Source organism: Uloborus diversus, chromosome 2 (assembly GCF_026930045.1).
Source record: "Uloborus diversus isolate 005 chromosome 2, Udiv.v.3.1, whole genome shotgun sequence".
Lineage (NCBI taxonomy): Eukaryota > Metazoa > Arthropoda > Arachnida > Araneae > Uloboridae > Uloborus > Uloborus diversus.
This window is the reverse complement of record NC_072732.1, coordinates 210,581,383-210,603,818: the sequence shown is the minus strand read 5'-3', so window position 1 is coordinate 210,603,818 and position 22,436 is coordinate 210,581,383. Positions and strand designations below refer to the sequence as shown.

The 22,436-nt window shown below is 33.2% G+C and overlaps 1 protein-coding gene across 2 annotated transcripts in view; it reads right to left on the bottom strand.

Moving 5' to 3' along the window:
• The window catches only part of LOC129216260 (tyrosine-protein phosphatase Lar-like), a 371,862-nt gene that overhangs the window by 102,523 nt on the left and 246,903 nt on the right, over positions 1 to 22,436 (bottom strand). For both annotated transcript variants that reach the window (XM_054850461.1, XM_054850462.1), the window contains exon 4: positions 5,265 to 5,447. In XM_054850461.1, the coding sequence (XP_054706436.1) occupies positions 5,265 to 5,447 (183 nt within the window). The remainder of the gene's footprint in view (positions 1 to 5,264; positions 5,448 to 22,436) is intronic.

Here is a 22,436-nt window from a genome sequence, read left to right as displayed (position 1 = left end):
TAACATTTGAATAACTTGATGGATTCTTTTTTTTCAGCAGGTAATATCCCAAAGATTTGAAATAATAGATGTAGGGTAGAGTTATTTTTGAGATGAAAGAAGAAAATAAATAAAAAGTAAAGGGTGTCCTAATATGAGATGACTTTTTTTTCATAATACTTTTTTTTTTTTTTGTTGTTGTTTATAAAATTTTGCATGATTTCATATAGTTCGTTTCATTATCAAATTAGTTTGACTTAGAGACAACAGTAAGGAGCTTAACACGGTGAACGCTATATAGATTGATGTTTTGATGAAACGACATCCTCTGAACTTTTAACTAAAAAGACAATTTAGAGATGACTTAATATGTTTACAGCAGTGGTGCCCAACCACCAGCCCGCGGGAACCGTCCGGCCCGCGAAGCTGATCCGTCTAAACCGTTGCTTTGTTCAATGTTACAAATCGAAAAGTATGATTATGTCATAAATTCGGAGGCAAATAAGAAAATGGTTTCGGTAAAACATGTATTGAATAAAATACGCATCAAGTAATGATAACAATAATTGGCCTGTAATTTTCTTCCCTTTTTCTTATTTTTCCATGTTATTAGAAATAGTTTGAAATTTTTTACGTGGTCTGGTCCGCGAAAATGATTTTAATGTTTGGTTCAACCCTCGGGCAGAATAAGGTTGGACACCACTGGCTTGGAGCATAAGTAATACTTTAGTAAAAAGGAATCAAAGAACACCGTTCTAAAAAGAGACCAATGAACCTATTTGGATGAAAAAAAATACACCTGTCTAGAATCCCAAAAAAATGAAAAACTGAAGAAATAACAGCTCCAAAACGCAAACGCCACCAAACACCAAGTCGTATTATTTACCCTATATTTAATTATTTCAAACAAAATATCAGCCTCATCAGTAAACACAGTAAACACGAATCCTAAGCCCTACTTTGTGAATGTCTGAGTTTAAATAAAAGTTCCGTGAAAAGTTTCAGATGAATAATATTTTGTCAAACAAGGATTCTAGATTCCATTGTAAGTGTATGAAGCCATTTAAGTTAAGGAAATTGAATGCGAGAAGTTTACGAGCCTTTTGTTGTACAACATCACTTCTACTTAGAGAAGAAAAACATCTGATTTACTTCCACGGAAATGGTGTAAGGAACTTTATCAACAACATCGCCTTGATTTACAGCACCCAGATTCAGGCACATAAGATGTTTATCTCATTTTCTCTAAATTTAAAGCTTGAAGCATTTTTGCTCGATTGGCAGATTTTATTGAGATTGAATTTCTTTTTGTTTCTAAGGAAGTAAGCAAAATGGGGGAACTGTAAAGCCGAAATGAGATTGAATTTGCTGAAATGTTAACATTCATTACGTTTTAGTCACTACTTAAAAAAAAAAAAACTGACATCAAATCATTTACTATAGCAATATATTTTCTTTGAAAGATGTACGTTATTATCATTGAAAAACAGATATTTGTTGAAGAACGAAGAAATAAATCTTATAGTATAAAAACTTTATTTCAATAATGGTTATACTTTTCGGAGTTTTAGGTTAAGGTTCACCCAGGATGATTCTTCCAGACATGTTTCATGCTTCTTCACCTTACGAATGAATTCGAAAGAAAAGATCACATGAAATTCAGAACGGATCGTGATTACCATTCTCATAAGGATTTAATAATAGATCAGATGATTCTTCTCCAGATTAATTGATCTTCTTTGCTTTCGAGACACTAAATCATAGTTAAAATTGTGACCCATTTAGAACATTATGCACAGATTTCTCTTTTGAATTCATGCGAGCTCTAAAGAAGCTGGGGTTGTGTCAAGCGAAGCCTTAACCAGAAACATCTTGGAGAATCCACGGGCTACAAACCTCAAAACAGTTGCAGTAATAGTAAATTGAATCAATTTAGGTAGCAACAAAAGTAGAACAAATAAAAAGCTGTTAATTTTAACTAGAAATCGAACACTTTGAAAAAAGAAACGCTACGATTTAAGGTCACATCAATTCTGTATATATATTTTCTTTTCGAATATGGCGACATTCAACTACAGCAGCATTTGGTCTTTCCAATGCCAAGAAACTTTGGATAAGCCAGCATTGTCTTTAACTCATACCGACGATAACTTTCTTAACCATTAATAAATGGCGCCTCCACTCATCTTCACTACAATTTAGGAACGAAGCTAAAGAGGGAGAACATTTTCTTCCGTCTGTTGTACTTATAGCCTGCTGCTTAGTCACTGACTACAAGACTTTCGATTCCAAAAATGGAATGAGTGCGTACTGTACTCTGTATGTCTGTATGGCCACGGGTTTCTAACCGAAGATTCTGCGATCTCCAGTTCGATCTCATAGCCACAAGACTCCACACTCTAATTTATGCTTGTAGCATAAGGTGGTTCAAAAAAACTTTTTTTTCAGCTGGAATCCAGGACACCCCCTATTTTTTTAGACTTACTAATGTAGTATTATACTGTAAAAGTTTAAGCTTCTTACTCAAATTTTAAGAGGGTGCTCAGTGACCCCTTAATTTAACATGAGCCGTAGCATAGAAAATGTCAAATTTAGAAACATTTAATTTCTAATTTTTTTTCCTTTTTCTTTGTAAATAACTTTTAGCTTATTAATTATTAATTGACTTTTAGCTGATAAAATATACTGACTTGCCAACCGGGGGGGGGGATTTTGTATTGTATTTTTTATACTATTGAATGTTTCAATGCGAGTTATTGTGTTTTTTTTCTGGAGTCAAACAGTCCAATAATTGTTCTGTGTAAAATTTTTACTACTTGTGTAAAATTAATTTATAAATACTACTGTTCATACATATTTGTGTTTGTACTCCATACTAAACCAATTAAAAAACACTGCGGACCTTTGTGTGCCTTTGGCGCTCTTTAGTGTTGAATTTACTACTAACTCATGTTGAACTATAGTCAAGATTTTCTTAATGTTTTATTATGACGTTTGTAATTTACGTTTTATAATTTGTAAGTTTTTTAACTTTAACTTTTTTAAAATAATTATTTTATTACAATGTATACGCATATTATTAGTGTATATTATAATATACTAGTCGCCTTCGGCGACCAGCTGGTCCACCTTTTTACACCATTCGCCTTTTTGCGCCAGAGTTGCCGCCTTCGGCGGCTGCTTAGACAATTTAGCGACGGTATCAATCAATGTTTTTCTTTATGTATCAATATTATCATTCGCCTTTTTACGCGAATGTTGCCGCCTTCGGCGGCTGCTTAAATAAATTTCGTGGCGCTATCAATCAATCTATATCTATCTATATCATTAGTAGTTTGAATAAAATATTTTCTAGACCTATCTCCAGTTCCGTCGTGTGGAATACTTTTAAAGGAGGGGAGGGGAGACACAAACGGCGTATTCTTCATGCAAATTTTGTCGAAAAATAACAAAAAGCACTCCCACTTTTATGTGAAAACATTGCTTTTTCAAAGTCATGGTGTGTGTGGGGGGGGGGGGCTTTGACATCCCGTTGAAGTTTTTTAAATGACGGGCATGTCTCTTTCTTGCTGTCCATCTACTATATCGACCTCTATATTTGTCTATCTATCTATCTGTCTATCTATACGATCTATGCATATCTACCTCTGACAGTAATTAACAATCTTTTTTTATTTATATAAGTATTAATTCGAAAAAAAAAATTTTTTTTTTGTGTCCACTCAATGTCTATCTCTGTATCTACCTAACCTAACCGCCAATCCGTAACAAAAACACAGATCATGCAAAAAATCGCTGGCTTTATTTATTGAATCAAAATAGCCCGCAAAAAAGGCTCTATGTTCCCCGTAGTGTGGCAAAAAGTAACGCTTACAAAAAAATTAAAAAAAAAAAAAGTGAAGAGCATGCAAACGATTTCAGTTAGATCACGTGATAAGGTAAGTTCGGAACTCAGCCGGCAAGCGAACAGCTCGCGTTGCGTTCTGCATTAAAAAATTGTAAAAAAAAAAACTATTGCGTATTTTTAAAAACTTTTTTCTTCTGAAGTGGGCAGAATGTTTTTATTATTACCAACTAAAATTTTAGAATTGAGGGTTCAATACTTTTCGCAGGATGGGTTTCGAAAAAAACTAATCCCAGAAAAAAAAATGCAAATTAAAGATTTTTTCAAAAATCTATAAAAAATACAAAAATTGCTCTATCTTCAAAATTTTTTCATTTATCATATTTAAAATTAAATTTCCTGCACTATAGTACAAAAAATATTCGTCTGGCGTGGTTGGTTCGGGGTCTGTCAAGTTAAAAGTGCTAAAAATCACATAAAACATTAAATAACTTTTTTTCTAATTAAAATATCAAAAATCGAAGCCCGAGGTGCACATCTTCAGCAAAAACTGCACCTGTGTACCAAATTTCATCTTTCTAGGCCTTACCGTTTTCCCGGGATGCGCGCCACACACACACACACACAAACATCTTATTTTATTATATGTATAGATAGCATTGTTTTTTTTTTCAGTTCAATGTATTTTTTAAACCCCTTCCCAATGCTTATGAAGTTTGGGGGAGGGGATTGAGCACCCTCTTTCAGTTGAAATTGGATGCTAAAATTCTTCCAGGATATTGCTATCCACAAGTCAAAAAATATTGAGGGGTGTCCCGTTATCTAGGAGAAACTTTTTTCCTTACATGTATTTTTCAACCACCTTATAGTAGCTATTAACCCTTTCAGTGGCGCGTCATTAATTTTTGAGAAATCTTAAGAAAAAGCACCACAAGTGGGTTTATTTGATCATCTAGACATAGGTTTTTCAGTTAAAAAAATTTTTTTTGGAACTTTTTCCGCTGGGGGGTGGTGTCCCCATTTGCTCACACCCCCCACCTGAGAAGGACAAAAACATGTTTATGCATGTAAAAATGAATTTGAATCTTTTGAACAATATGATTGACTACCTCAGGTAAAATGAAGAAAACTGGTTCACTCTTTCAGCGCTAATTAAAAATTTTAAAATCTGAAAAAAATTCGAATTTTTGGGGTAAACGAAAAATTGAAAAATTGATGATTTGAACAAGAAATTAATCCTACGAAAAAATATTTTTTTGTTATTCTGCCATCTAGCGTTGTTCATTGAACTTAAAAGAAAAGGACTCAAGCAATTTTGATTTAAAAAATTCAGAAAAAAAAGAGAAAAAAAATGTATAAATTGGTGGTTTCACAGCACGACCACTGCCCTTGAAAGTGTTAACAAAATGCGCAAGAAAAATACTTTGTTTGAAACACTTACATCCTTGAACAAGAGAGTACCGATGTTCACTCATGTCCACTGGAATGTAGCTCTTGAGCCATCGGATGGTCGGCGTGGGCGACCCTTCAGCACGGCAAGGTAACAAAGCATTGCGCCCCTTTTCCACGCCCTGGATTTGGGGCTGAACGGAAAACCTCGGAAAACCAAATGGCACTTGGTCCTCTGAAAGATGAAGCACACAATTAGGAAAAAAAAAACTTTCAAGCCAGCATGCTACTGGAATGCTTCAGAAGTAAAATCATTTTAAGTTGGTCCTAAACTCTCTGCTAACTGAAATTCGGTTTTGTTTTCTCTTTTGTGACACTGAAATATACATCTCACAATTTTAATTTAGGATACTGTACAGACACTACTAGTTTAATGATTTATGCTTGTTTTTTCGTTTATAGTCTGAAGTTTAAACTGTATCAAAGCGTTTTTGTAGCATTTGTACTTGCGAGCAATTTCAGTTTTGTAAAGACGGTTGCCCTTTTAGAAAGTATTAATTACTTCTGATAATCAAAGTTATATATTTTACTTATTTAATATTCCACTATTCGGAAGGATTTTGATAATTTTGGCATCTGTCTTCTTTTTTTCACATTTTCTAGGTGTGATATGGTATCGGGATGTCAAGTGGCTTCACTTTAACGGATAATTCAGTGTTATTTAACAATTATTTATATGCAAGGAAATTTTCCAAGAGTACACCAGATTTTAATGTAAATTAATAATCCAGAGTTCGGATATCTAGGATAGGGAGAATCGGAGGTTATCACGCAGTTTTTCTTCGCATTTGTGCTCGTAAATGTACTGTATATAATAAATACTTTATGTAAAACTAATAGAAAGTCTCCAGTACTATTCTTTATATCGTGATATAGATAAAATATAACAAACGATTTCCAAATATGAAAAATCCCATAATTTGAAACTTCAGCGAATTAAATGAGTTTCAACGGTTTTTGTACAAACGGAAAATACACAGAAAATGAACAATCGTATAATTTTTAAACAGCACGGATAACAAAAAACTCGGATAACTTGGTTACAGATAACCGGAAGTTTTCTGAGCATTTTTTTCATAAGCGTTTGAACACCCGAATATTCCTTTTATTGACTTTTAACTCAGAAAAAAACTATTTTACAATCTAACATAAAACGATTCCCAAATATGAAAAATCATGTTAGCTGACTCTTTACGCATTGGTACATTACTTCAAGGAGATTTTATTCCGAGAGCAATTTCATAATGTCCAATTAATGTAATGAAATTTGGATTATCGAATTTTCATTATATAAAACAGTCCTGTGTCAAACGGCAATGCAATTATAGAGACATGTAATTACCTAATTATTCTTATTAGTCAAGAACAATCAGCTTAATTCCCTTAGAGAAGGGGAAAAAAGTCGTAATGGTGAGAGAAATGGCGGTGGAATTTAGGAATAGGACTTTGAAATGGCAAAGAAGTATTGTTTTTTGTGTGATGCTTTATTATTTTTAACGTAATTTAATCAGTAATAAGCAAAACAGAAATATTACTAAGTAAAAGTAAAATGGTTGTGCTTTGTTTCATTGCACAAAATATATTGTTATGATTTCTTTCGTAAATTGAAAAATATAGTGAGATGCTTTAACTAGTTGCATAGAAGATATTATGTAGGAGTGAAGGCGCCATATTTCGGCGCCCCCTAAGTTTTTTTTTTGGTTTCTGTGAACTATACCATAAGTATGGTACTTGTAATTACCATATGCTATGATCAATTAATCCACAAAAAGTTATATAACACCTCCAATTAAGCCTATACATTTGACCAGAAGCTTAAAAACATGGAAAACACTTTGTTTTCCGTTAACTTTTCATTTTAAACATACATTTTTATTAGTATTAAAAATAGTTATCTTATTTTCATCCCCCTTTCAATACACCTTGTAAAACAGGTAATGTTTTAAAACCAGGTAATGACAATAGATACAGATTAAGAATTGTATTCAAGAAAAACATCACGCGTTGTGCACATTTTGTACAAAATATTCAACTAAGAACTGTAAGATTGGTTTTTAAATCCCCAAAGTTACGTCACAAATAATTTTTCTTTGTTCTTCACTCTAGAGCACGTTTTGTGTTTCCACGAGGGACAATGAGGGCAACGCATCCACTTTTGTCTTCATTAACACGTTTTTAGTACATAGGATATTCTGCATCATCGTCTTTTACTTGAATCTTGGTTAGGAACGAAAACAGATACATCCTATCCACCAATACATCGGCTTCCTGCTCTAAGTGAACTGAACAAACAAGGTAAAACGCAAAGGTTACTCAGGTTATAGCTCACCCTAAGCAAATATGTCAAATACAACTAAATGAACACATCCTTATAGATCAAAATGAGCATTTTTAAGTAGTATATCAATAACTCATGTTTTAAAAAATCAGAAAAAGTGCCCCCAAACAGCAACGCAAAGGGCTAGACTCATCTTACTTCCACAAATAAATTGTGCTCTTGATTGCAAACAATAAAAAGCTATCAATGGGGACGCCTCGTGTCAGACCAAAAAAATGGGGGCGGGGGTTGAAAATCAGCGTAATGTGCAAAGCAGTATGAGATGCTTTATTTCGTAATTGCCAAAATATTAACCCCTCCTTCTCCAATTGTTGTTAAAATTAAAAGGGTTGTACTGATTATTGATACTGATGATTTTGTGATTTTCTTTGGGCATTTTTTAAGATATTCTATGGTTCTATGCTATCAATTAAAAAACATTTGCTTACCAAGCATTCCCTCTTTAAATCAGTACCAAATGATTCCAAAAATTCCATAGCTAACACACTTTTAAGACCCACCCAATTTTATGATTATAAAATAATTAGTTTCAATATTTAGTACGCACAAACTTATTCCATTGCAGCAACTGATTTGGGACAAAAGTTTCGATCTAAGTGTATTGATTAATTTAGGACGGAAGGAGTATGTTATTACTTGATCATAAATCTACATTTAAATCTCAAATTTTATATCAAGAAGTCAAAGTACATTATGAAAGTTAGGTTGGGTTAAGTGAAATAATAAAATATTTTCAGTTTGTAGTTAGTGTTCCTTGTCTAACAATACTTTAATTTCTGAAACGTATAGTTAGTTCCAATCAAAAAGAGAAAATAACTCTAAAAATCAATGACAAAAATATTTATGTCATTTTAAAAATGCGATACGCATATAGTAATATTTTGCGGTTTATAAAAAATAACTTTTCTATTATAAAGTTACAAACCGTTCTAAGAATTAATAGAGACCTACCAATGTGCTGTATTTATTTAGTTAATATTAGGCATTTTAAAAAGTTTAAATGTTTTTGTCAAGTTCACGTGGGGAAAAGTGAAATAATTCATTTTATTTACTCATTCGATCATTTGTGTAAACACTTGCGGTTTTATTCATAAATTACTTGTTTTACATACCTTCATTCATTAATTCACTTATTCATTTCTTTACTAAATTTCTTATTCATTCACTGTTTTATTCACTCATTTATTTTTTTTCTCACGTATTAATTAGTTTATATTTTTCCTTTATTGTTTCATATTAATCGTTTATTTATTCATTCATTGATGAAACAAATTTCAAATAATAAAAAAAAATATATCACTAGAAAATTTTTCGCTTTTTTTTGAAGGTACAAATTAAGGTACAAAAAATTAAAAATAGTATTTTAATGCAAAATTTATTACAAAATGCATTGTTCTTTTTTTCTGCACTAATTTTAAATCAAAATTTCCATTTGCTCATTTTGAAAGAGGCAAGTTATCTTAACTATTTCACTTAGCTTCCTCCTTTCTCCTATAGTTATTGAGAAATGGCTTGTAATTAACGTAATGTTCACAGCGATTTAAATATAGTATTTCGAGCATGAATTTAAGGGAATGACTATAAAGCAGTTGATTGCTCAACTACAGTTTTTGAGAACAGGATGTAACGTTCATGACAGTAAACGTAAAAGGCCTGATGAAAGAGTATCAAATAATTTTAAACAATACAAATCATTCCAAAAATTTTTCTGCGATCTCTTCTAGAAGCTTGTTTGTTCGCTTTTTTAAGCAAAATTGTTTAATTAAGGTAATCCAAACATACAGCTTGTCTTTTTCTTCACATAATATGCCTTTTTCCTATCATTTTCACTAAGTTTATAGTGACCCGACCGGACGACTTTGAAACAGAGTAAAAAGTTATTTTAAATGTTAAAAAAAAAACATTGCTTCTTAATTTTGGTAAAATTTGCAATATTTCACGAATTTTTCACTGTTATGTTTTCACAATATGTAATAACGCTATTAAAAGATGATTGGAACATTTAAAAATTAAGGAGCTTTGGATCAAAATTTCCCTGAATGAATTGTGCGCTAAACTCTGAACTAAGTTAATTGATAAAGATATTTGGTGTGTATTTATAGATATGACCTTTTCGTCTTCTCCTATTCCATAACTCAATTCGATTTTAGTTCAAACTTTACCGAGTCATCTACGATAGTAGTTCATTTTTAAATTTTACGATAAATGAGTAATGCTGCTGCGACTCCTCTAAATGTTAAAATGTCAAAGTCAAAGCCGGAACACTGTTCTGCTATAAGAAAATGAATTGCCATTTTAGAGAGAAGTAGCTGAATATTTTTCTTTATTAATTTTGTTTATTTGCGTACGATATATCTTAACTCAATATTAATAGCTTTAACTCATTTCAAACTTTCTGTTAGAATCCGACGTAGTTTACATTTTATTGTGATCATTGCTACTTACGTATTTTTAAAGTCATTTTTATGATTTTAAAGCGGCTAGTTTTTTGCTCATAGTGACGTTTGAAAAAACAAATGATAAAAGGGTTGCTATTTCAATTAAAGAAATATTTACGAAAATTCTAATCATAATTTTAGAAAATCATTTCACCACGATGGGAAGAAAATAGGATGAAAGGAAAGAACGTCTTTATGAAAAGCTAAAAAAAAAAAAAAAAAAAAAAAAAAGATTAGTCCATAATAAAGCATCAGCAACGAATGTTTTTTGAATCGTGCACAACATTTTTAGCTCTAAATGGCAGGATTAACCTGCTCCTCTTTCCCCTCGAAAATTTCCTTTCTTCGTTTTTAAGCTAGCAATCTGAAAGTAAGTCAAAAGTCATTGCATATAAATCGGACGTAACAAGGTTCAAATATAACTACATAGTAAATAAATCAAAATGAGCGTTTGCATTTTTCCGTAACTATTTTCAACTTTTTCTTGTTGGATTTTTTAATACCATTGTTTCTCTAGAAAGATCTCACACACTATAATTTTAAAAATTGTTACATATCATATCAATAGATGGCGTCATTAGCAATACTTATTTCAAATTTAATATCTAAATATTTCGCTTTCACGTTTTTTGACTTTCGGAGTGAAAATAGTTTTCTTATACACATCTATCCTCAGTCACATTTAGTTTAATCATCGCCATTGTATAATAGATAAATCAAAAATAAATAAACACGTCTATGATGTATATCGTATCCCCAGAAGAATATCGACTAACTGAAGTTTAAACCAAACGTTTCTTTTTGCAGTTCTATTCATAATTTCCTTGACTTGTGTTGAACATATATTCATTTAAACACTCTGATCAGTTAATGGAGTGTTAGTTTTGAACAGAAATTAAATTAATTAGTAATGACTTAATATTTTATGGCAGCAAAACCTGTGAGTAAAAACCAAGAGAAATCTTTACTAATAATAAAGCTGAAAGTCTCTCTGTCCGTCGGGATCTCTTTGATGCGCATAGTGCCTATTCCGTTCGGCCGGTTTTCATGAAATTCGGCACATAGTTCGTAGCATGGGGGTGTGCACCTCGAAGCGATGTTTAGAAAAATTGATTTTGTTCTTTTTCTATTCCAATTTTAAGAACATTTTCCCGAGCAAAATTATCATAAAATAGACGAGTAAATTACCAAGTTATCATAACGCGTAACCGTAACATAAGCACAAGCCAATTGGCGAGAAAATTCACCACACATTATTTGTAAATATACAGGCGAACCAAAAGACCTTTTAATTTTTTATTACGGGCAAAGCCGTGCGGGTACCACTAGTGAAAAATAAAGACAAATATTTGGAATAATATGAGTATGGTTTACAATTTGAAATTTATGCTCGTTACGATGTCGATGCATCCCTTTCCCATTCCGTAAAAATAGCTTAGCTATTATTATGATGCGTCCTCTGGTTTTAGTCGTCACCCTGCGAATCTGGTAAGTTGGAACCCCTCTTTTATGCAAAGCAATAATATAAAGAAATTTAGTACTGATATGAAATAATAATAGTTTATTCCTAAACATTTCGAAAATCGGGTTCTAAGTCGTACTACTTTTTTCCAACTATTTTTCTACAGTACGAATCATTCATTTATATATTTTTTCAAATATTATTTCTAATTTTGGATTATTATTGAACAATTTAGGAGCTTTACTCCAGTTTTATGCCAATAGATGCAATAAAAATATTGAAATATGCACGGAGTAGTTAAAAATAGCAAATTTGTGGGTCATAATTTTCTTAAACAATTACACTTTACGTTTCGAATCTGTTAGTTGCTGCCGAAGTTATAAACGGAAGTAGAAAATAATGCTGCTTTCTAACAGTTTGAAAGCGACGTTATGGAATAAGTCTTCAACCCCAGTAGCCATTATTAAAACAAAAAAATCGTTTGTTGAGGATGATTGTTTTTAGTCTAGTTAAAACTTCATCTTTATAGTTGTTGTTGTCGTCGTTATGTCATAGTCAATAACCCCTATGAAGATGTGTGGTGTCACTGCCTCGCGAAGTTGGATTTTATTATTAGTAAAGATAAAGAAGCTGAAAGTCCCACTATCTGTCAGGATCTCTGTGACGCGCATACCGCCTAGACCGTTCGGCCGATTTTCATGAAATTTGGCACAAAGTTAGTTTGTAGCATGGGGGTGTGCACCTCGAAGCGATTTTTCGAAAATTCGATATGGTTCTTTTTCTATTCCAATTTTAAGAACAAAAATATCATAAGATGGACGAGTAAATTACGAAATTATCATAACGCGGAACCGTAACATGGGCACAAGCCAATTGGCGAGAAAATCCACCATACATTATTTGTAAATATACAGGCGAACAAAAAGACCTTTTAATTTTCTATTACGGGCAAAGCCGTGTGGGTACCACTAGTTAATATATAAGACAACACAGGAAAGATTTACAGCACAAAGAGAGGAAATAACACCCAGAGCTCCAGTGGGAATCAAACCCAATACTTCCGACAATCGAAAAGACGGACGTTTGTAATTCAGAGCCACCGAGGCTTTCTATCTTTATAGTTTTAAAAAGCATTAAAACCGGTCAATAAGCTATAAACCATTCTTTTTCTTTAAATTTCATCAATTATAATGGCTGATAATGCCTTCAACATTCAATTAATATCATTTAAAATTGCAAGTTACCTAGTTGGGCAGTCTTTATCTTCTTTACTAATAATAAAGCTCAAAGTCTCTCTGTCTGGATCTCTGTGACGCGCATAGCGCCTAGACCGTTCGGCCGATTTTCATGAAATTTGGCACAAAGTTAGTTTGTAGCATAGGGGTGTGCACCTCGAAGCGAGTTTTCGAAAATTCGATTTTGTCTTTTTCCTATTTCAATTTTAAGCACATTTTCCGGAGCAAAATTATCATAAGATGGACGAATAAATTACGAAATTATCATGACGTGGAATGAGAGAGCGAATGAACATAGCCAATTAGCGAGAAATTCGTCATCCATTATTTGTAAATATACAGGCGAACCGAGTGACCTTTTAACTTTTCAACAACGGACAAAGCCGTGCGGGTACCACTAGTTACTAATAATAAAGCTGTATGGATTTCTGTCCGGATCTCTTCGACGCGCATAGCGCCTAGACCGTTCGACCGATTTTAATGAAATTTGGCACAAAATTGGTTTGTAGCATGGGGGTGTGCTCCTTGAAGCGATTTTTCTAAAATTCGATTTTGTTATTTTTCTATTCCAATATTAAGAAAATTTTGCCGAGCAAAATTATCATAAGATGGACGAGTAAATTACCAAGTTATCATAACGTGAAACCGTAACGTAGACAAGCCAATTGGAGAGAAATTCCTCATACAGTATTTGTAAATATACAGGCGAACCAGAACACCTTTTAATTTTCTACTACGGGCAAAGCCGTGCGGGTGCCACTAGTATGTAATAAAACTGAAATTAATACACATCGCAGTGCCGAAAACAATATTTAACAACTAATTTGCTCAGAAAATTTCGCAAACGACAGCCGCAAACGCGATACTCGACAAACACGAACCATAATTAAATAAACTTTACCAAAATGAATCTTACTCGAAGTAAACACCCAGGTTATGAGTACAAGATGGAATTCGAAAAGGTTTAAAACTTATTAAACTGGAAAGCGTTCGAAAATCGCTCGAAGGTATGGAGATCTCTTCTATATCAGTCTCTGAAAAGGTGTCTCTGCCAACAAAAAACCAAGTTACGAGTTTGGGAATTCAATAAATTCTGTTCCCCCGATGTTATGTAAATTCAGCCGTGTTGGTATTAAAGAGATGGGAGCTGGGGAAAAGGGGGGGGGGGGAGGATTCCATTCCGCGTGCGATTTGTTTCGCCGGGATTTATTGTGCCATTCAAGGTGTCAACAAGTAGGCAATTTCCCAGGACGGGTCAGGGTGGTGACATGGGGTTTAAATAGGATTTTAATTTCTGACTCTTTGAATGATGAAATGGTTGACTAGATATATTTTGTGGCGTGTTTACGTTTGGTGTTTTAATAAATTTATTTGAAAGATTTGCATTCGCAAGGCAGGAATAATATAATTGTTTAAAATTCTAGAATTTGTAACTTGATTTTGCTAGTTATTCTCATATAAATAATAACCGATGATCGAGTAACCAGCGTGTTTCAACAATGAAACTCGCGGCATAGCATGATGATTTGATAATATGATTTGATAGAGTTTAACATGCAGGAAAAGGCTTTATTGTGACAAGGATGAACTCGATCCGGGGATTTAACCGTTTTACTGGTAAGACTGTCATTTTAGGAGTGAAAAAAACGTAAAAATGGTCAACAATGACCGCTATATATTGAAGTTAAGGGTTAATACAATGGAGTTAGGGATAAAACTTAAACTACCAAAATATCACCACGCGAGCAATTGCCGAGTTCAAATGTAGAAGCAAATTTTCACCCGTCATACCATGACGGACGACTTCGTAGTTAGGTAATAATGCTTAATAGTTAAAAGGCTTATATAAATCACTTTAGCCAATAACCGAGCTTTTTACTGAAAATTAGTCGATTAGATACTTGCAAGACTGTTACTCAATTTACATTTGAAAAAAAAATGACTTTTAGGAGATATCAAAGATTCTGTAACGTCACATAAAATTAATGATGCTTCTGAGTCATCAAAGCGTTTAGGGTCATTTAATTTTAATGAAGTTTTGGAGATGTGAAAGAGTAATGTTACATGAAGTTGATGACGTTTCGGAGATGTAAAAAAATTTCCTAGATTCATCTAATTTTGATGACGTTCCGGATATATGAAAGAGTCTAATGTTACATGAAGTTAATGACGTCTCGGAGATGTAAAAAAAATCCGTAGTGACATCTAATTTTGATGACGTTTCGGATATATTAAAGTGTCTAATGTTACATGACGTTAATGACGTCTCGAAGATGTTAAAAAAATCTGAAATGTCACAGGAAATTATTGACATCTGAGTCATCAAGGCGTTTGTAATGTCACTTGAATTTAATGACGTTTTGGAGATATGAAAGAGTCTAATATTAAATGAAGTTAATGACGTATCTGAGATATGCAAAAGTCTCTAATGACACGTGAAACTAATGACGTCTCAATGCCACAAAAGAGTCGACAATGTCACTTGAAATTGACGTTTCTGAGAAATCGAAGCAAGTAATTTCACTTGAAATCCGTGACGACTCAAAGACATCAAATTCTGCAAATAGTACATGAAATTATTGCTTATCTGAAATATATATATTGCACTGTAAAAAAATTCCGAAACGTTACTGGGTATTTCCGTGTTACGTCTCGGGATTTTAGTGGTTTTCATCCACTTCCTGGAAAAATCAAGTATCATTGTCAAAAAGTTTCCTGAATTGCGACAAGATGCACGAATACAGACTTATCACTGTTGTGAAAAATATTTTTAGCTACCAGTTTAAATATTTTAGTCTATTTATAAAGTGCATCGGCTTCAGTTCACTTACGGCCCGTCTATGCTAATTAAGCTTCCAAAAGGAGCAAATAAGTAAGGACTACGTTATTTTGCAAGAATTGCAGGTGAGTAAAATTGTCGTTACTTGCAATTCTGGCTTAGCTTTGGCCATGTTTGCAATAATACTCTTGGATCTTCCTTGATAAATCAGGAAGATGCCATGCTAGTATATTATACCTTTCTATGGTAACAATAATTTTCCAGAGACACGATTGGCTTTTAACCGAAAGGTTTCTAAATTTTTCAGGAGGCTTCCTTGATAATATCAGGAAGGTTACTGAATTGTAGCGGAAAACGTTCCTGGATTTTGCAAGATATGTTACTAGTAGAAACTGGGCACATAAGCTGCCCATTATTTTCCAGGAACTTTTCTGAATCGCTTTTACAGTGTGGGCCGAAGAGGGGGAGGGATTATAAGTTGTTACATAGTAGCACAACTGTTAGGGTTTTTATCAGTACGCTATAGCATAACAGAGATTTACATGACATGTAGAACGTACAAAATTTGGTAAGCAACATCATTAATACTGGCTCATATGCTTTACAAATAGGTCTTTGCACGTTGTTTGAGTGAGCAATGAATAAAAAAAAGAGTAATTTTAGAAAACAATAAATGCAATGAGGAAAAAAAAAGGATTCAAGCTCAACGGTTGTTGTTGACTCAACACACTAATTTAATTTCATATAGAAGCAATAACAATATAACTTTTATCCCTTACCCTACAATGCCGTCTGAGAGAAGTTATTATTTCAAGTATTGCACACTTTAATGTCTTCGAAACGACTTTCATTTCATGACACATTACAGACCGTTTGATATTCTGTGACTTACATGCCTGGTTGTCTGATTGAGTAACACTGACGTAAGTACGAGCAATTATTAGTAACTAAGAAATATATCAGAGCTAAAAAGTGATAGTAAAATCTGCAATCTAATCAAGGAAAAATATACAAAACAATGCAAACGTATTTTGCGGGGTTGTAGAGAACATTTCTTTAAAAAATGTAAAACGATGGGAACTTATAGCAGCAAATAAATAAATAAATAAATAAATAAATAAATAAATAAATAAAATAAATAAATAAATAAATAAAAATAATTATTTTTTGCGATGTCTTTACGTACCTGAGCTAATATGAGTAACTAGTAAGTGTTGAGTTACAAAAAAAAAAAAAAAAAAAAATATGAAAATAAGATGTCAAGTAGTTACAACTTATTTAAGAGCGGAGTAAAAGATAATAATTACATTTATAATTAAGCATCGTATAACTAATAAAATAATTAAGCATCGTATAACCGAATTTATAGGATACAATGTGCAAATAAGCTTAATAATTTAGTGTAGAATAAAAATCTGTATTAGGTTATATAGTTCTGTGTTGGATGATAGTGTCGTATAATATTGTATATCGGACTATTGTATGCTTAGGAGTAACCAAGTGTCAAATAGTTATAAGTATGATTTGGATAAGTGAACAGCGGATAGCGACATGATTCCGATGCGCTAAATTTGAGATGCAGATAATCTGCCAATCAAACGCTAAATTTTGGACAGATAAGTAGAAATAGTTTTTGTGATAAAATGAGTAAAAAGCATTTGGCCCATGCATGATGATCAGTCGTTAAATGACGGATATGGAATAATTGTGTCATTTTAAGCAAACGTGTTTGATAATTAGGTGTCAAATTACTGAGTTTTCAAAACAATAAAGTGTCAAAGAAGAAATATGAATAATGTACAACACATGCCGTTCAAATATTAGCGATAACTGAGACGCTCTGTTTGAGAGTCGGATAAATTGTTAATTTAAGGATGAGTTGTTGGATAAAATAAAGTACGATTTGCTTGTTTTTTGGTAGCATAAGGAACACTTGCATTGTCAAATGCTGCAGTGTTAAAAGCATAATTGACGCCAAAGATGTATGATCATATGAATAAATTATTGGAGCTCAAGGCAACCTTAATCTATACATATAATAAAATAAGATGTTTGTGTGTGTGTGTGTGGCGCGCATCCCGGGAAAACGGTAAGGCCTAGAAAGATGAAATTTGGTATACAGGTGTAGTTTTTGCTGAAGTTATGCACTTCGGGCTTCGATTTTTGATATTTTAATTAGAAAAAAAGTTATTTAATGTTTTATGTGATTTTTAGCACTTTTTAGTATTTTTAACCTTATAGACCCCGAACCAGTTGCGCCAGACAAATATTTTTTGTACTATAGGGTCGGAAATTTAATTTTAAATATGATGAATGAAAAAATTTTGAAAATAGAGCAATTTTTGTATTTTTTATAAATTTTTGAAAAAACCTTTACTTTGCATTTTTTTTTGGGTTTTATATTTTTCTAATATCATCCTGCGAGAAGTATCAAAGCCTCATTTCTAAAATTTAAGTTGGTAATAGAAAAAACATTTCGCCCTCTTCAAAAGAAAAAAGTTCTTAAAAATACGCAATAGTTTTTTTTTTTTTACAATTTTTTTAATGCTGAACACATTATGTCTTTCCACGCATCAGTCGAAAAAAACGTTCTTCAATCTTCTATGGCTCTGACGTCACTACTTGGATTTCGATTCGATATTTTCGACGGAATCTTAATCGCAAACAAAATCTTTTTTTTTACTATATAGCTTACTTTTAATTTCATGACGTGATGACCATGTGTTTTTCCGGCAGCGCTTGCTTTTTTCTTTCCTTTTTTTTGTTTTATTTAGGGATTGCATTTATTTCTTTTTTCATTCTCCCCCCCCCCTTCCCAAGCTGGACGTTTTGTTGTATCTATATTACGTTACATTTCATAGTTGTGCGCGTTTAAGTCACTAAAAACAGCGAGATTTTTTTTTCTTTGTCACTTACTTTACTTTGTTACTTTTGGCACACTACGGGGAATTTTGGAGATAACTTTTTTTTTTTGCTCTACTTAAATAAAAAAGCGGTTTTTTGAGTGATCTTTGTTTTTATTAAGAAATGAGCTGGGAGGTTAAAATAAATAGAGATGGATAAGAAATTTTAGAGATAGATCATAAAGGTAGATAGCCGCCGAAGGCGTCAATCTTGGCGTAAAAATGTGAATGGCACAAAAAAAGATAGAGATGGACTGTTTAATACTGCAGCCAAATTTATTTAAACAGCCGCCAAAGGCGGCAAACTTGAATTAAAATGGTAAATGACAAGTTAGCCAAACAGCCGCCGTATAGGTGGCTGATTGCATAGAAAGGTGAATGGCGTAAGAATACGAACCAGCTGGTCGCCGCAGGCGGCTAGTAAAAGAATATAAAAGAATTACAGGGTCTGATCCCTGCTAGCTATGTTCGTCAATCATCAAGGATTGTTAAGCAAGTCTCGTAGAGGTCGCCGCCGTCTAATAGATATGCTCAACTCACAGTCTAAAGTATTATATAAATGCAAAAAATACTTATCATAGAACTTAATCAAAATCAAATGGCAATCAGAAGCAGAAAATAAATCAAAATCAATATTAATCAAGATTGAATTCACAAAAATGCAAGTGTAACATCCCCAGTTTGCGAGTTGTTTCTTTTTGCGAGAATTCTTCTGAAGGAAAAAAAAAGGCCACTTTAAAACAATACATTTTTGACCGGATTCGGGCTCACTCACTTCCCGTTATTAACACGACGCTCCATCCAACCGAGCAAATATGTGTTCGTTTTCCTATGCAATTATTAAAGTAATGTGCAATAAAAAAAAGAGAGACTAAAACGGCTTTTGACCAAAAAAAAAAGAAAAAAAGATTGTGTGTCTATTTTTTGTCATTAGCCCGCAAGATAAATTTAAAAATGAGAGGTAAATCTTTCTAACAGGAATAAGCAAATGGAAGGAGCTAGTCCAATCATTGGCTTAGCAATAGCCGATGGCGAAGACCCCAAGTCACGTGACACAACAACGACGAATGGCTGACACGTTTTACTTGAAACTAGCGAAAAAACCTGATTTCTTCCAATGTTGTTCTTTAAAGTATCACGTGACTTGGGTTTTTGGCTCCACGAAGTAAAGTCTTCACTCCCTCCATTTTATCTCGTCTCAATGGGTAAATCATGGAACTTGATAAGCGAATAAGGAAGATCACGCGTAGCGACAGAAAAAAAGGCTACAGAAATAACACATAACATTCAAAATTAGATATAAGAAGCATGTTAAAATCTAGTACCTGTATTATAATTTGTAGGCAATTCGAAAAAAAAAGCACTAAAACCTGACACAATCCAAACAAAGACGAGCTATCAAGACATCATTCCCAAAGTTTAGAACATGAGTGTCGCACAGAAATGAGCGTCATAAGAGAAAATGACCAACTCCTTGGCTTCTCACATTTGCAACTTATTAAGCTCGAATCATTCGAAAATCGCCCAGAGAGATGCGAAATTCCCTCCAATCTCAACAACAGGGTCTCCCAGCAACGTGTTCTAAATTTAATAAACTCCTCTCTAGATGATGCTATGTAAATGCATCCGTGTTTCATCAGGTCGTCTGCGCGAGGGGGGAAAGGGAGGTTCGCCAGATTTGTCTTCCCAGGAGATATTATTGTGTCTTTTTGTGTGAGAGGAGGGGGGGGGGGAGGGGTCATAATGCTGCTTGAGTTGTCATGGAGGAAGAAGGGCTTTTAAATGAGATTGGCGAAATTCCTCTCGGAGTTTCCAGGGAAAATGAAATCATATATGCTTTTTATCTGTATTGCATTTTTTTTCTTCTTCCGTTCACACCTCTAGTGGAATTTTTATTGCTGTGGAGATGTAGAACTTTGTAGAAATTTCCAAACAGCTTTGGACATTCTTTTTGTATTGAACAATATTCACTGTTCGTTTATATGAAAAAAATGTTGCTTTTACCGACACTAATGAACGTTTCATGCGAAAGAATTTTAAGTTTTAAAATAGATTTTATGTCGTTGATCTGGCAATAGCAGCGCGTTGTCGTTGTGTACACACATTTCGGGGTAAGAATAAAAAGCCATTTTTTTGTTCCAGATTTGATTCAAAAATATTTATTCGTTAAATTCGAATCTAGTTTGTGTCCAGTGACACCGAAAGTCTGAAAATTTGGAAAAATGCTACACATGTGAAAGAAACCCGTGCTAGCATTATACAGTTGAATCCCGTAAGACGAATATCAAGGGATCGCAAATTTCGTTCGTTGTAACGGAAATTTATTTGTAATGGAATTGAAGCAAGGTACAACATAAATTTAAAATAAGAGAATATCAGAACTGTTTGAACAAAACGCGCCTTTCAGTCGAGACAAATGAAAGCATGCAAATTAAAAAGAGTAAAACTCGTTATTCATGAATGGGTAAATCAATTTAAACAATTTTGTAGATATTATTTTAACAACTTATAGATCATTAACAAACTGGAAAAAAAGAGAGAGATTTTTTAAATGGGTCAAAAGTTGAAATAATCATTCATTCAACGTGAATTTTAAAAAGTAACAAAAATATTTGCATACCTATTAACCGATAGCTTGTCAAAAGTATGGAGCTTGGCGCAAGGATAATTTTACCCTCTTTTAAAAGCCTTTTATTGCTCAAAATTTGGCGGGAAGTTTCTTGCTCACCAAGCAACCACCTCAATTAGAAAAGCTTCCCGCCAAACAAGATAAAACAATTTGAAGAATCTTTCTATATTTCTGAGGAGTTGAAAGTGGGAGGAGGTTCTAACGGAAGTAGGTGTGATGAAAGAGGAGAACAGGGAGTTTGACATATACTTGGCGGGCAAACTAGATATCATGACTTTTTAAGGCTCAGGATTTTTTGGTTTAGGATTCTTTTTTGTGGGAAAGAGTTAAAGGTTTTCTTGGCGGGGAAATTTTTACAACAGGGTTGTTTTGCTGAGATCTCAATGACTGGAAAAACGTATCTTATCCACCAATACTGAAATCAATCTTTGAAGAAGAAATTAAATTGTTTGTTTCAGAAAAAAAAGAACTGTTTACTATGCCTGTCATGCCATACACACAGGCTATTGAAAGGCAGGAGGATTCATGGCGCAGACTGCGACATTAAAATTTTTAAGAGAGTTAATTTTACAGATTTTTGACTATTCTTGGGGGGGGGGGGGGAGGGACTCTTGCCCTGGGAGGTACTTCCTAGCATGTTTGGGGGGATGTCATCACCCTATGGGGATGCGCACCCCTGTAGAAGGGCAGTTAAAATTGACGTAATTCTCAAAAACATTGTGCAAAAAGAGAAGAATAAAATAAAGAACCTACTGGAGCAATAGAAACTTATGCAAAAACTAGATAGTAAGGACTTTCAAGCTATTTTAAGATGAATATTTTTAATTTTGAAAATTAATGATTGTCATAAACGTTTTTGTAAATAAATGATTGATACTTGGACAACCATAAGTTGTTATATATATATATATATATATATATATATATATTTGTAATTTTCTTTTTCATGAGAACATTTTTTTTCCTTAGATACGGGTTTTTGAAACTCAATCCGGAGGCAAAAAACGAACTCCTAATTTGAATTAAATTTTATATATATCCTTAAAACGTCATTTGGCACTTTTTTTCTTGCCCTGCCCGATGGAAATCGGAAACTGTTTTTTTACCATAGAACGATGACCCACCCTATTGATCAGCTTATGTGGTGTGGCTAATTCATACATATGCCGTAGCTCTGTAGCGAATAAACCGATATTTGCCACTTGTGTTTCAATATAATCTGCAAGTTTATTTTATTAAATCACAATTTATTATAAGAGTGCATCAACCATCTTTAGTGATAAATCTTTAATTTTAATATATCATTCGCTGGTTGATATATATCTGAAGACAAAATAATTTTTTATACATAAAAATCTTTAAATAAGCAAACTAAACATT